At 36.5% G+C, this 17,664-nt stretch overlaps 1 protein-coding gene across 1 annotated transcript in view; it reads left to right on the top strand.

The window, feature by feature from the left end:
* LOC149784593 (uncharacterized) overlaps positions 1-17,664 on the top strand; it is a 160,091-nt gene that overhangs the window by 41,376 nt on the left and 101,051 nt on the right. Inside the window, exons 3-4 of the mRNA XM_089933014.1 lie at positions 8,947-9,726; positions 12,691-12,951. Coding sequence (XP_089789140.1) covers positions 8,947-9,726; positions 12,691-12,951 — 1,041 coding nt within the window. The remainder of the gene's footprint in view (positions 1-8,946; positions 9,727-12,690; positions 12,952-17,664) is intronic.

Genomic DNA, 17,664 nt, shown 5'->3' with positions numbered 1-17,664 from the left:
GACATTTTATGGTACAGAAAATTAGAAAGAACAGGACATTTTATGGTAAAGAAAATCAGGATCAAACAGGCAAATGAGGGAATATAAATTTGTAGACATACTCTGACACAGAACAATTTTCCTTCTTCTACACTCCTTTTCCATTGAATTATGCAAATATAAATCTCTGGCAGAATGCAAGCGTATATATATATATATATATATATATATATATATATATATATAGTTAGTTAGTTAGTTAGTTTGTTAGATAGTTAGTTAGAGAAAATGAGAGCGAGGGGAGGGGGCTGACAGACAAAAACTGTTATCCCTGTTCAAAAGAAGTATTCAAACAGGCTAAATTTAGGCTTGATTCCAATCACCTGTCAGTAAATAAATTGTAACTTTTTCTATATATCTTTCCTCTAATATAAAGATGATTACTCTTGCATCTTTGATTTTAAAAACCAACTTATGTCAACAAAGATCAACATTAAAGTACAGTTTCAAGAAGAACCTGTGTTTGATAAGAAGAGAAGTTGTGTGTATTGCGTAGGTGATTTTCTTCAATCAGCAATAAGCTACGATGAACACAGCAATATTTTCCCCATGATCCTGCTGCCAAATGGCTGAATGTGAACTTTGTGTCAAATCCCAATGTTTAAGTTAACAAAGTTAATCATTGTGAATAATGATATAAAACCTTGTCAATTTTGCTATTACAATCACATCCAACAGATTCCAAGCTCTAGCTAATATGAAGCTTCATGTTAAATGTACATTTTAATTATATAAAATAAACATGGTCTCCATTACACAGACAGAATCTCACTGCCTGGCCTAAACAGCATGACGAAATTGAATGCTTTGATCCTTTTTTTGTATGTAATGGCATTGTTGTATAATGGTGCTTATTTGAACATGAGTAATAATTCAATGTAAATCTTTTAAAGAGTCTGCATGTATACATATGTATACACTGCTAGGGTTTAATGATACATCAACATAATCCTAGTCATGCAGCACTGGGCAAAATTATTGCCAATAGAAAACCTTTCTGAATAAATGCAAACATATGTTCATAAAAGATGCCAGTTACAGACACAAGTTAGGGATGTTAAAGTCTTTAAACTTGGGTGTATGAAACAAACAATAATGTTAAAGCAGGGCAATATCCTGTAAATATGGAGAAATATTTTCAAGTAAAATTTTGTGGTTGTGTCAATATGGGTTCAGATTTCTGCAATACTTGCTATATCATTAGATAGGTACAGAGGATTATACAGCTAATACAGTGCCATAAGCATAATGGATATCCAAGATATCATATCTGATGTGCTAATGAAAATAATAGCACATCTTTGGTGTTTTTTTTAATAGCAAATTAAGTCAGCATTACACGGGAGAGGTATCTGGTTATAATCTCATGATTTATTTATAAATTTACCCATATTAAAGGGAAATTGCCTTGTGGATGTGTTTGAGTTTGGCATTTCATTATAAGATGCTGAAACCTAAGTCAAGTTCAATTCTGGTTGAAGGGCAACCATTGCTACTATATACATTATCTATATCAGTCAACAGAATGGAAAACAAACATATACATTTCACTGGAATATCTATTCAAGATCTTGCAAACAAGAATTATACCTTTTTAAATTATATTATTATCCCTTAAGTTCCACTTCTTTACTCTGATATATTGCACACTCAAACTTTTATATATGTAACGTTTTGCTCTAGGCTTGTAAGATCTCAGATGTCTTATATGGACACTATGCATTTGTAATCTTTAAAAAAGCTTAGCATTTGTATGATACTAGAGCTCAATACAATGACATTATCTGCTCGAGTATATCTTATCAAATGCATATTTTTTCACGATGCATAAGCGCATGTTGAATAAAGCAGATGACATCTTGTGGTTAGCCTAGCAAAATGTAATAAATTATACTTGCCGATTCTAAATTGTGCTTTGGTTTTCCACATGTAATTCATGCATCACATTTGTATGGCTTTTTGCATGGTCTTTCTAACCGATCATAGTAACCAAATTACCAACAAATTTGTACAAATATTCCACATTTCTAATGTTCATATTGGTTGGCATTATAGAGTTTATAAAGGTGATTTTGCTCAGAAAACGTTTATGCAATTGAAAGCAGAAATGTTTTGATGGACCTAGGCTGATATTGCGTTATATGAATAACATTTTGATGGATCTAGGCTTATACTGGGTTATAGGAATAATGTCGCAATGTCTCTTTTGTTGCAATTTGCACAAAAATACCTTTTCCTGCTCCATTTTTCAATTGCATCATGGCATTATATGCCTCGTAGAAATTAACTTAATTCTAGCTCCATCTTCGGTCGCTTGCTGAAATTAAATAGAACCGGAAGCAAAGTTAAGCTAGGGTACATGTGCACGAATCAGATATAGTAGCAGTACCTGGTATAAGTATGTCAATAGTACACTGTACCGGGAGAACACTAAATATTAATGTGGGCCGAGGTGCTGTATGCAGTTATGCCAAACTATTATTTCAGTTTATTTTCATTTTCAATTGACCTATGTCCACCTACCCACCATCCCGCAGTGGCGGAGTTTGCCCGTCAACAGATTCATTTATTTTCAAAAAGAAGTTGCTAGGCGAAACTTAAATTCATTTGAATACATTAAGAAATAGAGCAATAATCTTGTCATTTTCACTTACGACTGTAAAATAATACGTCCATACTCACCTAAAGATGCAGAGGGATTTGACGACAGAAATAAAAAACTTCTTCAGGTTGAATGTAAGAAAAGGATTGCCTAAATCACAAAAGTATTGCGTTTTTCGCAATATTATTGCGAATATTCGCAATAAGTATTACGATTATTCACAATAAGTATTGCGTTTATTCGCAATAAGTATTGCGAATATTCGCTATAAATGTTGCGTTTATTTGTAATACTATTGCGTTTATTCGCAATCTATTGCGAATATTCGCAATAGTATTGCGTTTATTCGCAATATATTTAATTTTTACAGACACGATTTGGCGCTAATGGACTTCCGTACTTTTCTAACATTTCTACAGAATCCAAATATGTTGGATAATGGAATCGCGCATGAAAATCCTCTACGATCGCTTCTCAACATTGATCGTAGTGATACAAATCCTAATTTATATCCGGATTAACCCGATGAACCACCGGCCAAACATCAGCGTCGGCGTTATCGGCAAAGTTTCGTGGTCGTCTTATATTATACGGTCTATAGTCTGGATGTTCAGAATTATCTTTGGTGAACATTATTGTCGGGCCGGCCGATCTTGTGTAATCATCAGAATATCTTGCTAAACTAATTATCGTCGTGGCAACATCAATGTCTTTTTGAATTGATTCAATATTTCTTCCATAAATCATGTATGTGGCACTGTCAAATAACAGTAGTGAGTGGGGCCACTTTAGCGACAATGGAAAATACATTACAGACCCCCTCCTCCTGGCCTGTTTGGTGACAAGATTTATAGCGACAATGGGAGTTAGCATTACCAGACCGCCTTAGGCCTGTTCAGCGACAGGACTTTGAAATACACTCAGGGCCACTATAGCGACAAGGGAAATGTAACATGGGACTATTGGGATTGTACAGCGCCAAGGGAAAGATAGCGTCTGACGTCACGGTAGGGGAGATTGGTAACACTGTAGCAACTAGAGGGAAGGTGACGTCACCGGACTGAGCAAAGGAGTGGGACTTAGTTGTTTATAACACAGACAAGAGGCAAGCACGGATAACACATATACAAATTTTTGTTCGGGAGGTTAGGCAAGAAAGTCAATTTCTTTTCGAGACCTATGAGTGGCCCTGAAAAGGGCCTTTGGGTTTATGTTAACATTATTCATGTTAACATAGAGGTCTTCTTCCCCTCCTCCAACTTTGTCTGACTTCTGGTCCGTAAATCAAAGCCCTCTTCAAACAGCCTTGTCTCTCCACATTAATTCTTTTTTTTTTCAAATGCTTTTTTCAGTCATTCTGACAATGATCCACGATGATCTGACATACTTGAGTAAGTCCGTACAGAACAGCATTGAAGATACGAGAGTAGAGGATTCTACGTTTGTCCACATCTTTGTGACGAGAACAGCTGAAGGAATGCAGCGAACTGAGGTTATTTATAGGGGAAGGGAGGATCGAAACGGTTTGAGTTTGTTGACACATCCAAACACGCGTTACGAAATTCAGTCACGACACGGAATTAGGCGTCAGTCGGAAGAGAGCAGACTGTCAAGTCACATTCCCTATATAGAGGCGCTAGCATCTGTGCGAGGCCAATCGATGCGACAGTTTTCAAACATGACGGAAACTAAGAAGACGATGAATTGGGGTGCACCGGCGGTGGAGACGAAAAGCAATGGAATAGCAGGGACTACCCAAGTGAACACAGACCTACTTCCAGAAGAGGTTAATTTTAATTGGGATTTTGTGGATTTTCTTTCACAAGAACTTGTTCCGGAACCAGTACCTTCGCCACCTTAAACTTTATCACAAGTGGAGAATTTTAAACAGAGACAAAAAGAAGAATTGGAAAAATTGATCCAGCAGCAACAGGATGCAGAATAAGCTTTTCTTTTTCAACAACAGCAAGAAAAAGAAGTGGTAAGCAGGAAACAAGAAGAAGAAGCAGCAAAAAAACAAGGGTGTAAAAGTCAAACGGTCACGGTACTGTTAGCCATTTTAGGATAGTTAAGAAGTCTGAAACAAATGTATAAGACTTCTTCATTACGACCGAAGAGAAGAGACCTTCCGGAGCTAAACAACCCAACAACTACGCCTACCATGCCACACTTAGTGATTTCTACCAAATCATCATCGACAGTACGCAGTCCAGAAGTAAGCATTACCGTGGCAAAGGCTTAAGGTAGTTAAAGTTGATTGCTTTCCATTCCTAAGTTTGTTGTTTAAACCAACAAATACCCAAAGGCCCTTTTCAGGGCCACCCATTTATCTCGAAAAGAGATAGTCTTTCAATTGCCAAGATCAATTAAAACTGAACAAAGCCCTTTTTACCCCTATTGTATGTGTGAATGTATGAGTGCATGAGTGTAGCTTCTTTTTTTAAAATTCAAAACCAAGAGACACTTACGTTTTATGCCTGGTGTATTCTGGTACAAAATTTACAATCCAATTCACATCACAACATAACACTTTAAACAGAACTTAGGTTTCGTCTGTGTCTGTCTTCACTCCCTCTGTTTTTTAAATTTCTTCACTTTCACAGCTTTTTTCTCTACTTCTTCCTCACTTTCTCCTCGTCTTCTTCTCTTCTCCTGTTTCTCTTTCTACACTTGACTGGGGTCTTCCTTGGGGGAAGGTACCTCTTATTCCTCTCCATAATCCCTCTCTTCTTCTTGCTCCTGTTGTTTCTTAGAGCATTCTGAAGACCAATGTCCTTTTTCCTGACAATGATAACAGGTATCTTGACTTTTGTCTCTTCTAGCCCCTGTTTTTATGACGATCTGGACACTCTGAAGACCAATGCCCTTTCTTCTTACAGATATAGTAAGTATCTTGACTTTTATCTCGAAATGAGGGTGAGGAGTCCGTCGGCTTCTCTGAACAAATATTTATGATGACCCCTCGCAAATCACTGATCAAAAGTTCGATCTGTGTAGCTCTTCCATCGTTCTGCTCAGTTTGAGAGTGAAATGAATATGGGAAGGCAAGACACACACCCTCTATATATACGCTGGTCTGCCATTGATATAAAGTGACCCATGGTGTTTAAAATGTAGACATTTTACTTCTGGCAGTCAAGATGAAACGATCTAATCAATTCGAGAAGAAAGACGAAGAAAGTAAGAGGCAGAAACGTGATGCATCACCTCTTACAATAGCTGAAGTCTTGGTACAAATTCATGCCAGTGACTTTTAAGATGACATGAGTGAACCAGAATCCAAACCCAGCAATTCTACACCCAGTCCAACTTCACCACCCTTAGTAAACTTTCAAAATTACTATTACATTCGAGAGACGGAAAAGCTATCCTCTAGAAAATTAAGAACCACGGCTTACACTTTCAAGACCGAAGTACCACTGGATAAAGCAGAGGGCGTCATCACCGATGTGTGGAATTCTTTGTTAACCACACTGAAACACCAATGTCAAGCCAAAGAAGACGATCACTTGAGACTTTCCATTCATCACGACGGTTCGATATCCCCTGTTTGGATCGAGTTTATAGCCCAGAAGAATTAACCCTTTCCAAAGTCATGAACAAGATACAGCCTGTGCAAAATCCAATGACCAATTTCACATCACTGACGGAAAAGCGACACTGTTCATGACTCACATCTCTCTCCCCAAGGGGACGGGACAACGCAGAAAAATGTTATTGGTGGACGACCTTCGCAGCACCAAAAGGAGCCTCGTCCAAATTAACAACCCTTAAGACCAGATGTGTTTAGCCCATGCCATCGTGGTGGGACGAATGTATGCCAACATGAACGACACAGTATAATGTAAAAGAGCCTGGAAAACTATTCGAACATCTGACCGAGCCAAACAACGAAGTGAAGCAGAACTCCTGTTACAACAAGCCTGCCTGTCCAAAGACACAACCTGCGGCATTGCTGAAATGCAAAACTTGCAAAATGTCCCAGTCCACGCTACACTTTGAATGTGCACCCTCAAGAAGTGCGCGGGCCTCTGTTGTTTCGAGGCAAAGATTTTAAGGATGGAAAATACATTCACGTCTATTATCACAATGAACATTTCGTTACCATTACCAGTATCACGTCATTCCTGAGATACAATTATTACTGTGAGAACTGTGACTATGGCTATAACAATCGAGAGCAACACAAGCATTGTGGTTCGAAATGCTCAGAATGTTTGGCATCTCAACCCTGTCTGGATGAAGGACACGAACGAGTGCATTGTCCAGCTTGTCTGCGCACTTTTGTCAGCCCTACTTGTTACCAACAACATCTAAAGATGCAAGGTTGACAGCAGAAATGTGCTTGTCAGCTGCTGAGATTGTGCCCTACCTGTGGACAAGGCATACGTACCAACAGTGCCAAAGCACAAGTATGTTCAGGAAAGAAAACATGTCATATTTGTCACCAAATCGTGGACTTGGAACACCAATGCTACATTAAAAGATACCAACCCCAACAGGAGGAAGATGACCAGAAGAATGGGAATTTCATCTTTTTCGATTTCAAACGCATGCAAGAGACCGGCATTCACATTCCTAATTTCTGTGTTGCTCACCGAGTGTGCGAAAAGTGCATCCAAGAACCTATCTTTAGTCACTGCCCTCACTGCAGTAAGATTCATGGAGGACGTGAAAAAAATTTTCGAGGACCGAACACGCTAGCCGAATTCGCGCAATGGATCGTAGACCCCATCGACGAGACGTGGAACCAAGAGGGAATCGAACGTTACGGAGATTGTCCTCGCCATGCCACAGTCATGGCTCACAATTTCTCGGGATACGATGCACAGTTTCTTTTGAGATACTATACGGAGCAAGGCACCGAACGTCCTCAAGTGAATTTGAACGGAGACAGAATTATTTCCAAGGCATCGACGAACACATAGTTTGTGCTATTTGCGAGGCTTTGTATCTTCGCCATCCCTTTAACATGATCATTGCTGGACCAAGCGGTTCAGGTAAAACCGAATTTGTCAACCGTTTGATCGAACATAAACATCATTTGATCGATCGTCCACCTCAATGAATCGTGTGGTGTTACAAAGAGTGGCAATCGGCGTACAGCCTCTTGCGAGGAAGTCAAGTTGATTTCATCGTGTTTGTGGAAGGCATTCCTAACGAAGACGACGGAATCGTGTCTGACTCCCATCAAACCCATCTGGTCAGTTTTGATGACATGTTAGAAGACGCAGAATAAATTAAACTTTGGTTTACGCGCAAAGGGCATTACCGTAATGCCAGTATCATTTACATCACTCAAAATTTGTTTCAACAAAGTAAAGCAAATCGCATCGTCAGTCACAATGATCATTACGTGGTCTTGTTTAAAAGACCTCGAGATAATCGCAACTGCAAGTCTTAGTCAAACAATGAGGAACGCCTTGGATAACTCAGGCGTACGACGATGCCACTCATACTCCACACGCATATTTACTCGTTGATTTGAAACCCACTATCCCCGATTATTTGCGATTTCGTACCCATTTGTTTCACCACAGGTGTCAATACGAAGGGCCTGTCCTGTATATGTCTCCTAACTTGACTTAACACCCCCCCCCAGTCTATAAAAACCTTGCTCACTTGTCGTCTGTCTCACACAGCGTCAACATGACGTCCCTTCAGTTTCATCTTCCGGTCAAATTGATTCGTGCCTTGTTTGGCAACAGTCGCGAAACAAATGCACAAATACGTGCTCGTGTCTTAGAAGCCAGTCTCAAAGAAGTCTTACGATGATTCTCGGTGACAGCACGTGAATGACTGCAAGGCATCATTCAGATTCCTCATAAGTTTTTTTGAGGGAGGGATAGTCATCGGGTTATTAACTCATTTGGGTTGTATTAATATTTGGTCCACGTATCACATAAGACATTTCTCGTGAGTTACTTGAAATGTATGTTAAATGGCCGCTACCCCATTAGCCCTACTTTTACTTTCGCAATTTAGTTTTATTAATTTTTTAAACGTATTAGTTACCAGTAACAGTAATAGTTGCAAAACAATACAAAGTAGCATTTATACTATGCAAGCAAATTATATTATTTTAATACTATTTTATATTATTCTTCTTAGTAGTAGTTACAAAACATTATGAAATAGCAACTGTACTAGTAGTAATAATAATAAAAATAATTACGACCATGGTGTCGGTGGCTACATTTCGACAGTGGACTATTGTTTTGGGTCAGAAACTTATATACCAAAAGCATATATGTCTGTATTTTGTATATTCCGCATCCTGAGGAAAGTCGTTTTTTTATCCATAGCCGGCCGTACACCCGACTACAATGGCGTTGTGCTGATCGAAGATACGTTGCTGGTCATAGACTACAATGCGTGGAATCTCCAGCTTTACAGTCGTCATGATGGCAAACTACTGTTTACATCACACAGACTGGACTCCTTTCCCATGGATATCTGTCTTATTAGCAAGACGGAAGTGGCTGTGTGTCTGTGGAACGGGAAGATTGTAATTATGTCATTGAAATCTGTAGATGATGTAAAACTGGTCAAAACATTAAATGTAAGGACAGGATTTAAACGGTGTTATTCAGTGGCAAAATTGAATTCAGCCAAACTCGTTGTCAGCGGTTGGAATTACGGCATGTTTTGTTGGGGCGTTGTATCGATTACAGATGGACGTTTAGACTCAACTCACAACATCTGTAAAGGTGACATTGACAGTCGTACACACTTGGCCATAAACGGCAACACAGTTTACATCTCGTGTTGGACTCGTAACTCCACTACTAGAGGTTTGTATTCATATGATATTTTCAATCCAAACACACACAAATATCTGTATCAACACCAGGAATTAGAATTACCGTGGTCAGTAATGGCTGAAAGGGGTTGTGTGTACGTGGTGGACTGGACCTCTGACAGCATTCATCAGCTGACAGACAGTGGTCAGCTAGTGACAATACACAAAGTGTCATCAAGTCCTTATGGAATATTCTATGATGACCAGCATGGAGTACTTTACACCACAGTGGAGTACAGTAAAGTGATTACTGTATACAGACTGGAGTATTTACATCAAACAGGTAATTCTGTTTCATTTTCCACTTTGACATCACACGAGAACAAAAACTACACACTTCATTTATTTACAGTTCCTAATTCATATTTATGCCCCAAAATGATTTATGAATATTACAATCATAACTGTTTGTAAAATATACATGTATAAGATATGCAAAATAAAATAAAGTGGAATACATATTTTTTTTATTATCCTGAATGTACGTGAATTGTGTCGTCATTTTCATCGTGCATGGACATATTTATTAATTTTAAGTTTGAATAAAATTGTTTTCTTGTTTCTAAATTCAATACAAATATCGCTATAACCATTTATATTCATTACTGATTGATAAGTCATCTGTACGTTGATTGTCACTACACAACTTTCAAATAAAAATATTAAATCTCTATGGACTATCACAATGGAGGCAGGCTACAAAACAAGCATCATTACCAGTTCAGGGCATTACACATTTTTTCCTTAAGGTGGCGCTTTCATTGATAAATATTTGCACACGACATGGTACGCACGCGACCAGAACTCATTCATGTATTAGCAGCGTCTAAAATTTCCACGGTGTTTGTATTGATAACATTCACGTTTATGGAGGGGTTCTTTGTTGATATTGCAGGTTGGAAATATCAAGGAACAAAGATAATAATCAGATAACAAGATATTAACTGTAATTAGCTTTACAAATTAGATTTTTTAAATACCATGTTGGATATTCTACGATATGTTGTTATTCAATGCTCGCCATATTTACTACCGTTACTGTGGTCAGCTTACGTTTCCATTGAAGCGCAGGAGTTTGAGGTTTTATCGATAAAGTACGATGAAATCTCTGACAACACGAAATCATCATATCAGTACTATAATCGTGATTTTGTGTCGTCAGATATTTCATCGTACTTTATTGAAAACACGTGAGACTTCTGTGATTGAAGGATGCAATATCCTTATATGGACATTCGAAAAGACGAGGCTGAAAATGGAGATAGTCCTTAGATGAACGAATAAGGCGGAAGATTATAGAAATAATATTGTAAAGTAATATTGCAAAATAAGGTCAATAATGTTATTCTAATTTTAAAATCAAGAAGTTAGATGTTGAAATGATAGCAGTTACTGATACTGTTTGTCATAAATGTACATGTATATATGGGAATTGTTTAAATTTGCAACGTCGATGTGAAATATATTAATAATTTCTAAATTACATATTCATTGTTAAATTGCTGTCCTGATGTAGGCCATTGAAATATGAGTTAAAAATATTTATGTGGCGAATACACTTCAATACATTATAAAAACGTGTAGGAACATTTCAGTGCCCTGCTCACGAAGTTGGGTTACTGCCACAGTGGTTCATATAGTTGCTTACAATTTGTCCATAAATTATACGTGTACTATGTAATATTATTACAGCATAAAAGTAACATATAGTATATGATTTATAGGTAAATTATAAGCAACAATATGAGCCCCTGTGGTATCTGGATAGAACTCATTTCATAAATTATTAACTGAGATCTGTTTATCAGTTTTGAACACAAGAGTTTAGAACAATTGGAGACCATTCAGGCTTTGTGTAACAATGTACTTCTCCAAACTAAATAAATAATAAAAGTAGATGTTTTATGGTCCAGAAATGTAGAACAGAAAACTTTATGCATACCTGTGACCGTGTTTGCAACATATATTTTATGTAGGATAACTTATTATGTATTATTGTTTTGTCTCACATACTTAAGGAAGAAATTTAAAGGTTGCAATCTCTGCAAACTTAGAGTACTATTTTACTTGGTTACATCAGTTCCGTGTTGCATCTACAGTTTTATGCATATGACACACATTGATATGAGGCCATGTTATATTGCCTTTTTAATTAACAAATCAGCACATTCAAATATATGGGACTGAAAAAGTTAATTTGGATTGGGAACATAAATTTCTGCTATATAGAATGCATTGCTTATTCTGACAGTTTACTATAAACTGATGGGAGAGACCTGTATATGCTAGATGTTGGCACTTGGCAGGCCAGGAACCTTTATTGATGCCTGTCTGGTCTATAGGTTACTAAAATCACAATGGACCAAGAATTCCAAACTTGGGCAGAAATCTTCAGGTTTGACTCTTCATATTTGTAATGTGTGTAGAGTTTGATTGTTAAAGGAAATGTAATCCTAGGTATTACAAAAGGTATTGTAAATTGTAGGAATTATTTATTTAAACTTTAACTTATTTAAATAAATTTTAATTCCCGTTATTTTGATCTGTGAGTCATGGGTGTAATGTGTGCTGGACAGGATACAGATTGGATGTGCTTGCTCTGCTTTGTCATGTTTACTTTCTAGACAGCAAAGGAAATTTGGAAAGTTAACTGCACTTGGTCTAATTGTACATTTGGTCAGCTGTTGTCCTAGATGGTGCCTGATTTTCGTTATTACCATGTGTAAATAGAATATCGCCACAGGAAAGTATCATAAACGTATGCCAACATTTCTCACCTTTATGCATGTTGCAAATGCAAATACTTTCACTTTAATACCTGCCCCATTTTCAGAAGCACATAGTAACTGTAGAGTAGAAATCTTATTAGTGCCTGTTGAGTCTACTACAGTGTACATGTCAGTAGATCTCTATTTTATCAAGATTGGAGATTTAACATGCGTTTCTTTATTTGTGCACAATTGAACACTAATAAATTGCATATGGGGATTTTTATTGGCAAAGGATTTATAAATGATTGGCAAAGGATTTATAAATGTTGAGACATTTAATAACATGAATAAAAATGATATAGATTGAAAATTCAGATTAAGCTCGCTAAATTTTGCCAAATTGTTAAATATCTGCCTTATTGTTGATTATATATATATATATATATATATATATATATATATATATATATATATATATATATATATATATATATATATATATATGTATATATATAACTAGTCCATTATATGCACAGGTGTTCCAATAGAAATTCTGAAAATGGATGACAGATCCATCCAACTTTTTGAAGAGGCTCTAAAGGATGGAAAGGAAATTGTACATAACATACGTATCATGGTTGTTGGACACATGGGTGTAGGCAAAACAACCCTGGTCAAGCGTCTTCTTGGAGAGGAGGTAAACATTTCTGAGAGACGTAGTACAGAAGGTATAGATGTCTATGTCAATTGCTGTGATGTTTCTTTGTCAACCCATGAATGGAAAAGGCGAACAAAAGGTATGTGGGCATAAATAATAATGATCATACAAGATTTACCTCTCGGTATTTATACAAATGCCATGAAGTGAAAATTTATCATGTTATACGATTATCTGTTCATCCATCTCTATTTTACTTCACACTGACAAAGTTTTCCACTATCCAATGATGCCCTACTTTGTAAATAATCTGCATTTGAGGCAAGGAACAAACCTAGATATATCAGTTTCTGGCTTGAAAGGTCTATCATCAAAGTCAAGATCACTGTGGCTAATGGAAGGAAATTTCACACACAATTAGCAATAACATATTTTCAAGATGTTGTGTACTTGAAGAAACTGTTCTTTTTCATCTACTGCTTTTAGATATACACAGACAAGGGGGAGTTTTTTAAGTTTAGATATTTACCTTTACACTACAGGTGTTTAGTACTGAATGTTAGCACATTGTCTATGTTTTGTGCATAATTGTTAAACTTTTAACATTTGCATTTTACTTCTACATTATTTGTGTGAATGTATATGCTGCCTGCATCCTGTATGCAACTTTTGGCTTTTAGTCACCCTCTGTTGCATGCTAACCTGCTTTGTAACAAGTTACACGGTGAGTGATATCTGTACTAAAACCATAAAAGCCATTAACCAGGCAGTCTTGGTAGAAGTGCCTGGGGTTCGCGTTAGAAGGATGGTATATTCTTATTTGTGTGCCCACGTTGTATGTGTATATATGTCTGGGTTAGGATTCTTGAACCATAGCTCAAATTAAGTCGACTGGCTCAAGGCTGGTAAATTTTCCGTTTGACTATTAGTTTTCAGAATTGTAATAGTCTAATGGCTAGTTAATCTTGCTATATACGTGCTAAATTGTTTTATTGGAAGGATTGAGCGGGAGAAGTAAATTTCCGAATCTACTAGTAATTCTGTGTACAAAGTAATTGATGTTAAATCCTATTCCTGTGGCTAGCTTAAAGACCAAATCATATTATTTTAATAGCATTATTATTATTATTATTATTATTATTATTATTAAAACAGAATTCAGATACTATATCTGCCATCCAATCTAGACTCTCCTTCCCCAACCAGTTTGGGAGTCCACAGCTTTTATATAACCCTTGTACACTATGAAAAATGGGCCCCTTATCTAAGGAATGCTGTCGATAAGGGGCATTCATTCAGATTACCAAAATATACCTGATCCATCATATTCCAAGTACTATTGCTAATCAAAACTAATTTATGGGTAAATATTTTTTTATGTGTGGTGACAGCAGTATAACTAAATGTGTCCTTCATTATTTAAATTCAAAATGTTTATAAAAAGAAATAAACAGTGCTATCTTTCTTTATTTACAAATCTATAAATTTACTACTCAGAATAAAATGAAAACTAAATAATTTGTTTGTATTGATGTTAATATGGTCATATTTAAATAGCAAAGGTAGCTAATTCAGGTCTCTTCATCTTTTAGCAGGAATTCTCAATTTTGTTTTTGATGATGAAAACTGAGTGTGAGTTAAGAATTTATAGATTAGTAAATAAATAAGATGACTCTTTATTTTTATCATAAAACATTTTGGATTTAAATACTAAAAAACTATTCCGCATCATAGAACTGCAACATATTGACAATGGAAATGGGTGTGTGTTTGACAGTGATGGGTTGATGATTAACACACATTCTTTGGGACACAATATGACTTTTATAAATATTTTGAAAAGCATCAAACAACATATGAATTTGTAATCAGCACTCGTACCCTTATAAATCGTTTTATTCAACCTTACTGCATTTCAATTTTTCTTATATCTATCTATATATCTATCTATCTATCTATATATCTATCTATCTATCTATCTATCTATCTATCTATCTATCTATCTATCTTCTGGTCATGCAAGAAATGCACACTCTATATATAAGATTGTAAGAATCACAGAGGCCCATATCTTTGCTTAAAATTGAATTATATGTTATGCAGGTAGATATAATAATATTTATTATAATTGTACATGTTTGACATTTATACTGTAAGCAAGAATATGAAACTCTTTTGGAATAAAATTTTGTATTATAAAATGGCAATGGTCAGCATGCCATCAGAGGTGCTCATATCGTTGTTTACAATTTAACTCTCAGCCATACATATAGTATACAATAACGCAAAGTAGGACACTTCTCTCCTTTCTCATGCGACCTTTTTAAGAATTAATGCTGATATTTCAAGGTAGATTTTGCATAGCCAGAGGTCTCGCTAGGCGCTCAAAACTAGGAGGTCAGGACTCCTACTTTGGAAAAAACAGGAGTCCCACCAGCAAAGTTTAAGTCCCCTACCAGAAGCATATTGGGCATACTTAAAGTGGCTAAATTTCCAGATGATTAGAACCAGTGGTTGCCAATGCGTTTACTTTTCTAACTTCTTTAGAACACTGATATATAACTCATGTTTGTCCATTAATTTAAAAGTGAGAGTGAATTAAGACAGGCATAGGAAATTTCTTAATCCACGCGCTAAGCTAAGGATCACACTTAGTGTTCCATATGAAATGTGAAACATCAGTTCTAGCACTCTGTTTAATCCCGTTACAATCTTTCCCAATTTGCGCCCAAATACTTATACAAATTTGCAAACAGTCTTTTGTCTAACTCTCAACATTTCTTGATTTCGAGGTCACATGCACTGCTTATTTGGCTACACTTGGAAACGAATACAATAATGAAACATAAAGTGGTTCATTTGATGTACTCTTACACGAAAGTACATCACTGGGTCATTCTGTCTCTGTATTCAGTCATTGTAAATATCAGTACATTTCCCCACCACTCTGCAGCTAGTCAAAACTTTGAACTTGGCGCCAAGCTACTGGGTCATGTTCTGAAGATGCACTCTTACAATGACTACAAGTACATATGGGGGTCTTTCAGCCACTGAATTATCTCATTGTAAATATTAGCAGAGCTCAAATGATCATTTGATCAACACATTTTCCCACTCGCAGATGGTTGAAGCAGAACTTGCAAGCCCTTGAATTTGCTATCCGGCAAATGTGTGCGTACGGAGGACTCCTGTAGAAGTGATTTTCTGCGTCCCAGGTTTAAAGAATTGCGTCCAAATACGCGTGATTAAGCGTTTTCGAGACCTCTGATAGCGTAATTTGGTACTGATATTTAGCTGAAGCATTTGACTTTGTATGCCATCCAAATTTTGGTTGACTATCATATCTTTAAAGGAATGCCAGACCATTTTCGCACTCTACTGCTTGACATAGCCATGACTGCGCATGCATACTGTGCAAGGGAAATGCTGCTCGTTGTATTTTGATATGTACTTTGTCCATAACTCTGTTCCATATTTAATCATTCAGCTCAGTTATTTTCACTCTACAAGTGTTTGCTGCAGATGATATTGGGACACTCTGCATATATTTTACCCTCATCTGACATTTCTTACATTGTCCACATTTAAGATATTCTTTTGTGTCTGCTTCAGAACAATTGCATTCCCTTAGATCATAATAGCGCGATATGTATTCCATTTCTGGAACCTGGTCTACACTCTACTGTAAATTCATACCCAGATAATATTTCTAGCCATCTAGCTATTCAACCCACTGGATTTTTGAGACTAAAAAACCACTTTAGAGCCTAGTGGTCACTCGTTATGTTTAATTTTCTTCCCATCAGGTAATATTTGAAATATACAGTAAAGTACTGCACGGCCAGCAGGTCCTTATCTGTAACAGTAGTATTGTTCACACTTGTTCAGTGACCGACATGCATAACCAATAACCCTTTCTTGATCATTTTGAATCTGGGACAGGACTGCACCTGTTTCATCATCACTTGCACCTTGATATAGGAAAAATACTGCAATTCTTTCAATGCAATCTCTACCGATCATTGAAAAGTTTTGGGATTGTTGGTCAAACCCCGTGGCATTACTGTAAACTTAAATAAACCGTGCTTGGTCACAAATCTTGGAAAAAAGTGAAGAGTTTGGATAATTCTTTCTGTTGCTGAAACTTCTTCCCATTTGATGAATCTCTAAAGGGGGCTTTCAAATGTTCAGTTATATCTTTTTCTATAGTTTTTTGTGTACTTCATTCAGCCTGCTTTTCTTTCATTATTAGTGTTTTCCCTCTTGACAAGTATTTTTTATGTAATCAGGAAGCTTGCTTGGAGTGGTATATGTTGTTTCTCTCCATTATCTTGATACATCTGGTGACAATGTCTTTCCCTTTCTGACTTTTATCGTCCTCTAGAAATAACACCTTTATGACCGATTCAGCAGTACCTATCACAGCTCCTTGTTTCAGTGAGACTGATGATAGGAAAGGATTCATGACCCTCACCTTTATTGTAGTGGTAACATTACTATCAGTAAGACTTGAAGCCATCACAAGGGGATAATGTTCTTTAAATTGCAGTGTTGCATGACTTTCACATTGCTGAACATCAGTATTATAGCAGTCAACAAAAACATCTACAATATGTTCACTCAAACCAGGTGTGATGTAATTATCAGTTAAACAAATTCTTATGATTTGATTGTTAACACACTGTTGACACTTATCACTTTGCCATCAAGGATGATTTTATTCTTACTCAAAATAATGCCTGATAGCTTCCCATCAGATCCTTTCAATACAATGGTACCAAGCAAAACTTCATCTTTGTTTTATTTCAGCAACAATGACTTCTTAATCCATCTTGAGAGTGTCTAGTTCTAA

The sequence above is a fragment of the Sinohyriopsis cumingii genome, chromosome 14, assembly GCF_028554795.1.
Source record: "Sinohyriopsis cumingii isolate HCF-2022 chromosome 14, ASM2855479v2, whole genome shotgun sequence".
Lineage (NCBI taxonomy): Eukaryota > Metazoa > Mollusca > Bivalvia > Unionida > Unionidae > Sinohyriopsis > Sinohyriopsis cumingii.
Note: the sequence above shows the minus strand (reverse complement) of the source record. Positions and strands in the feature narration are given on the sequence as shown.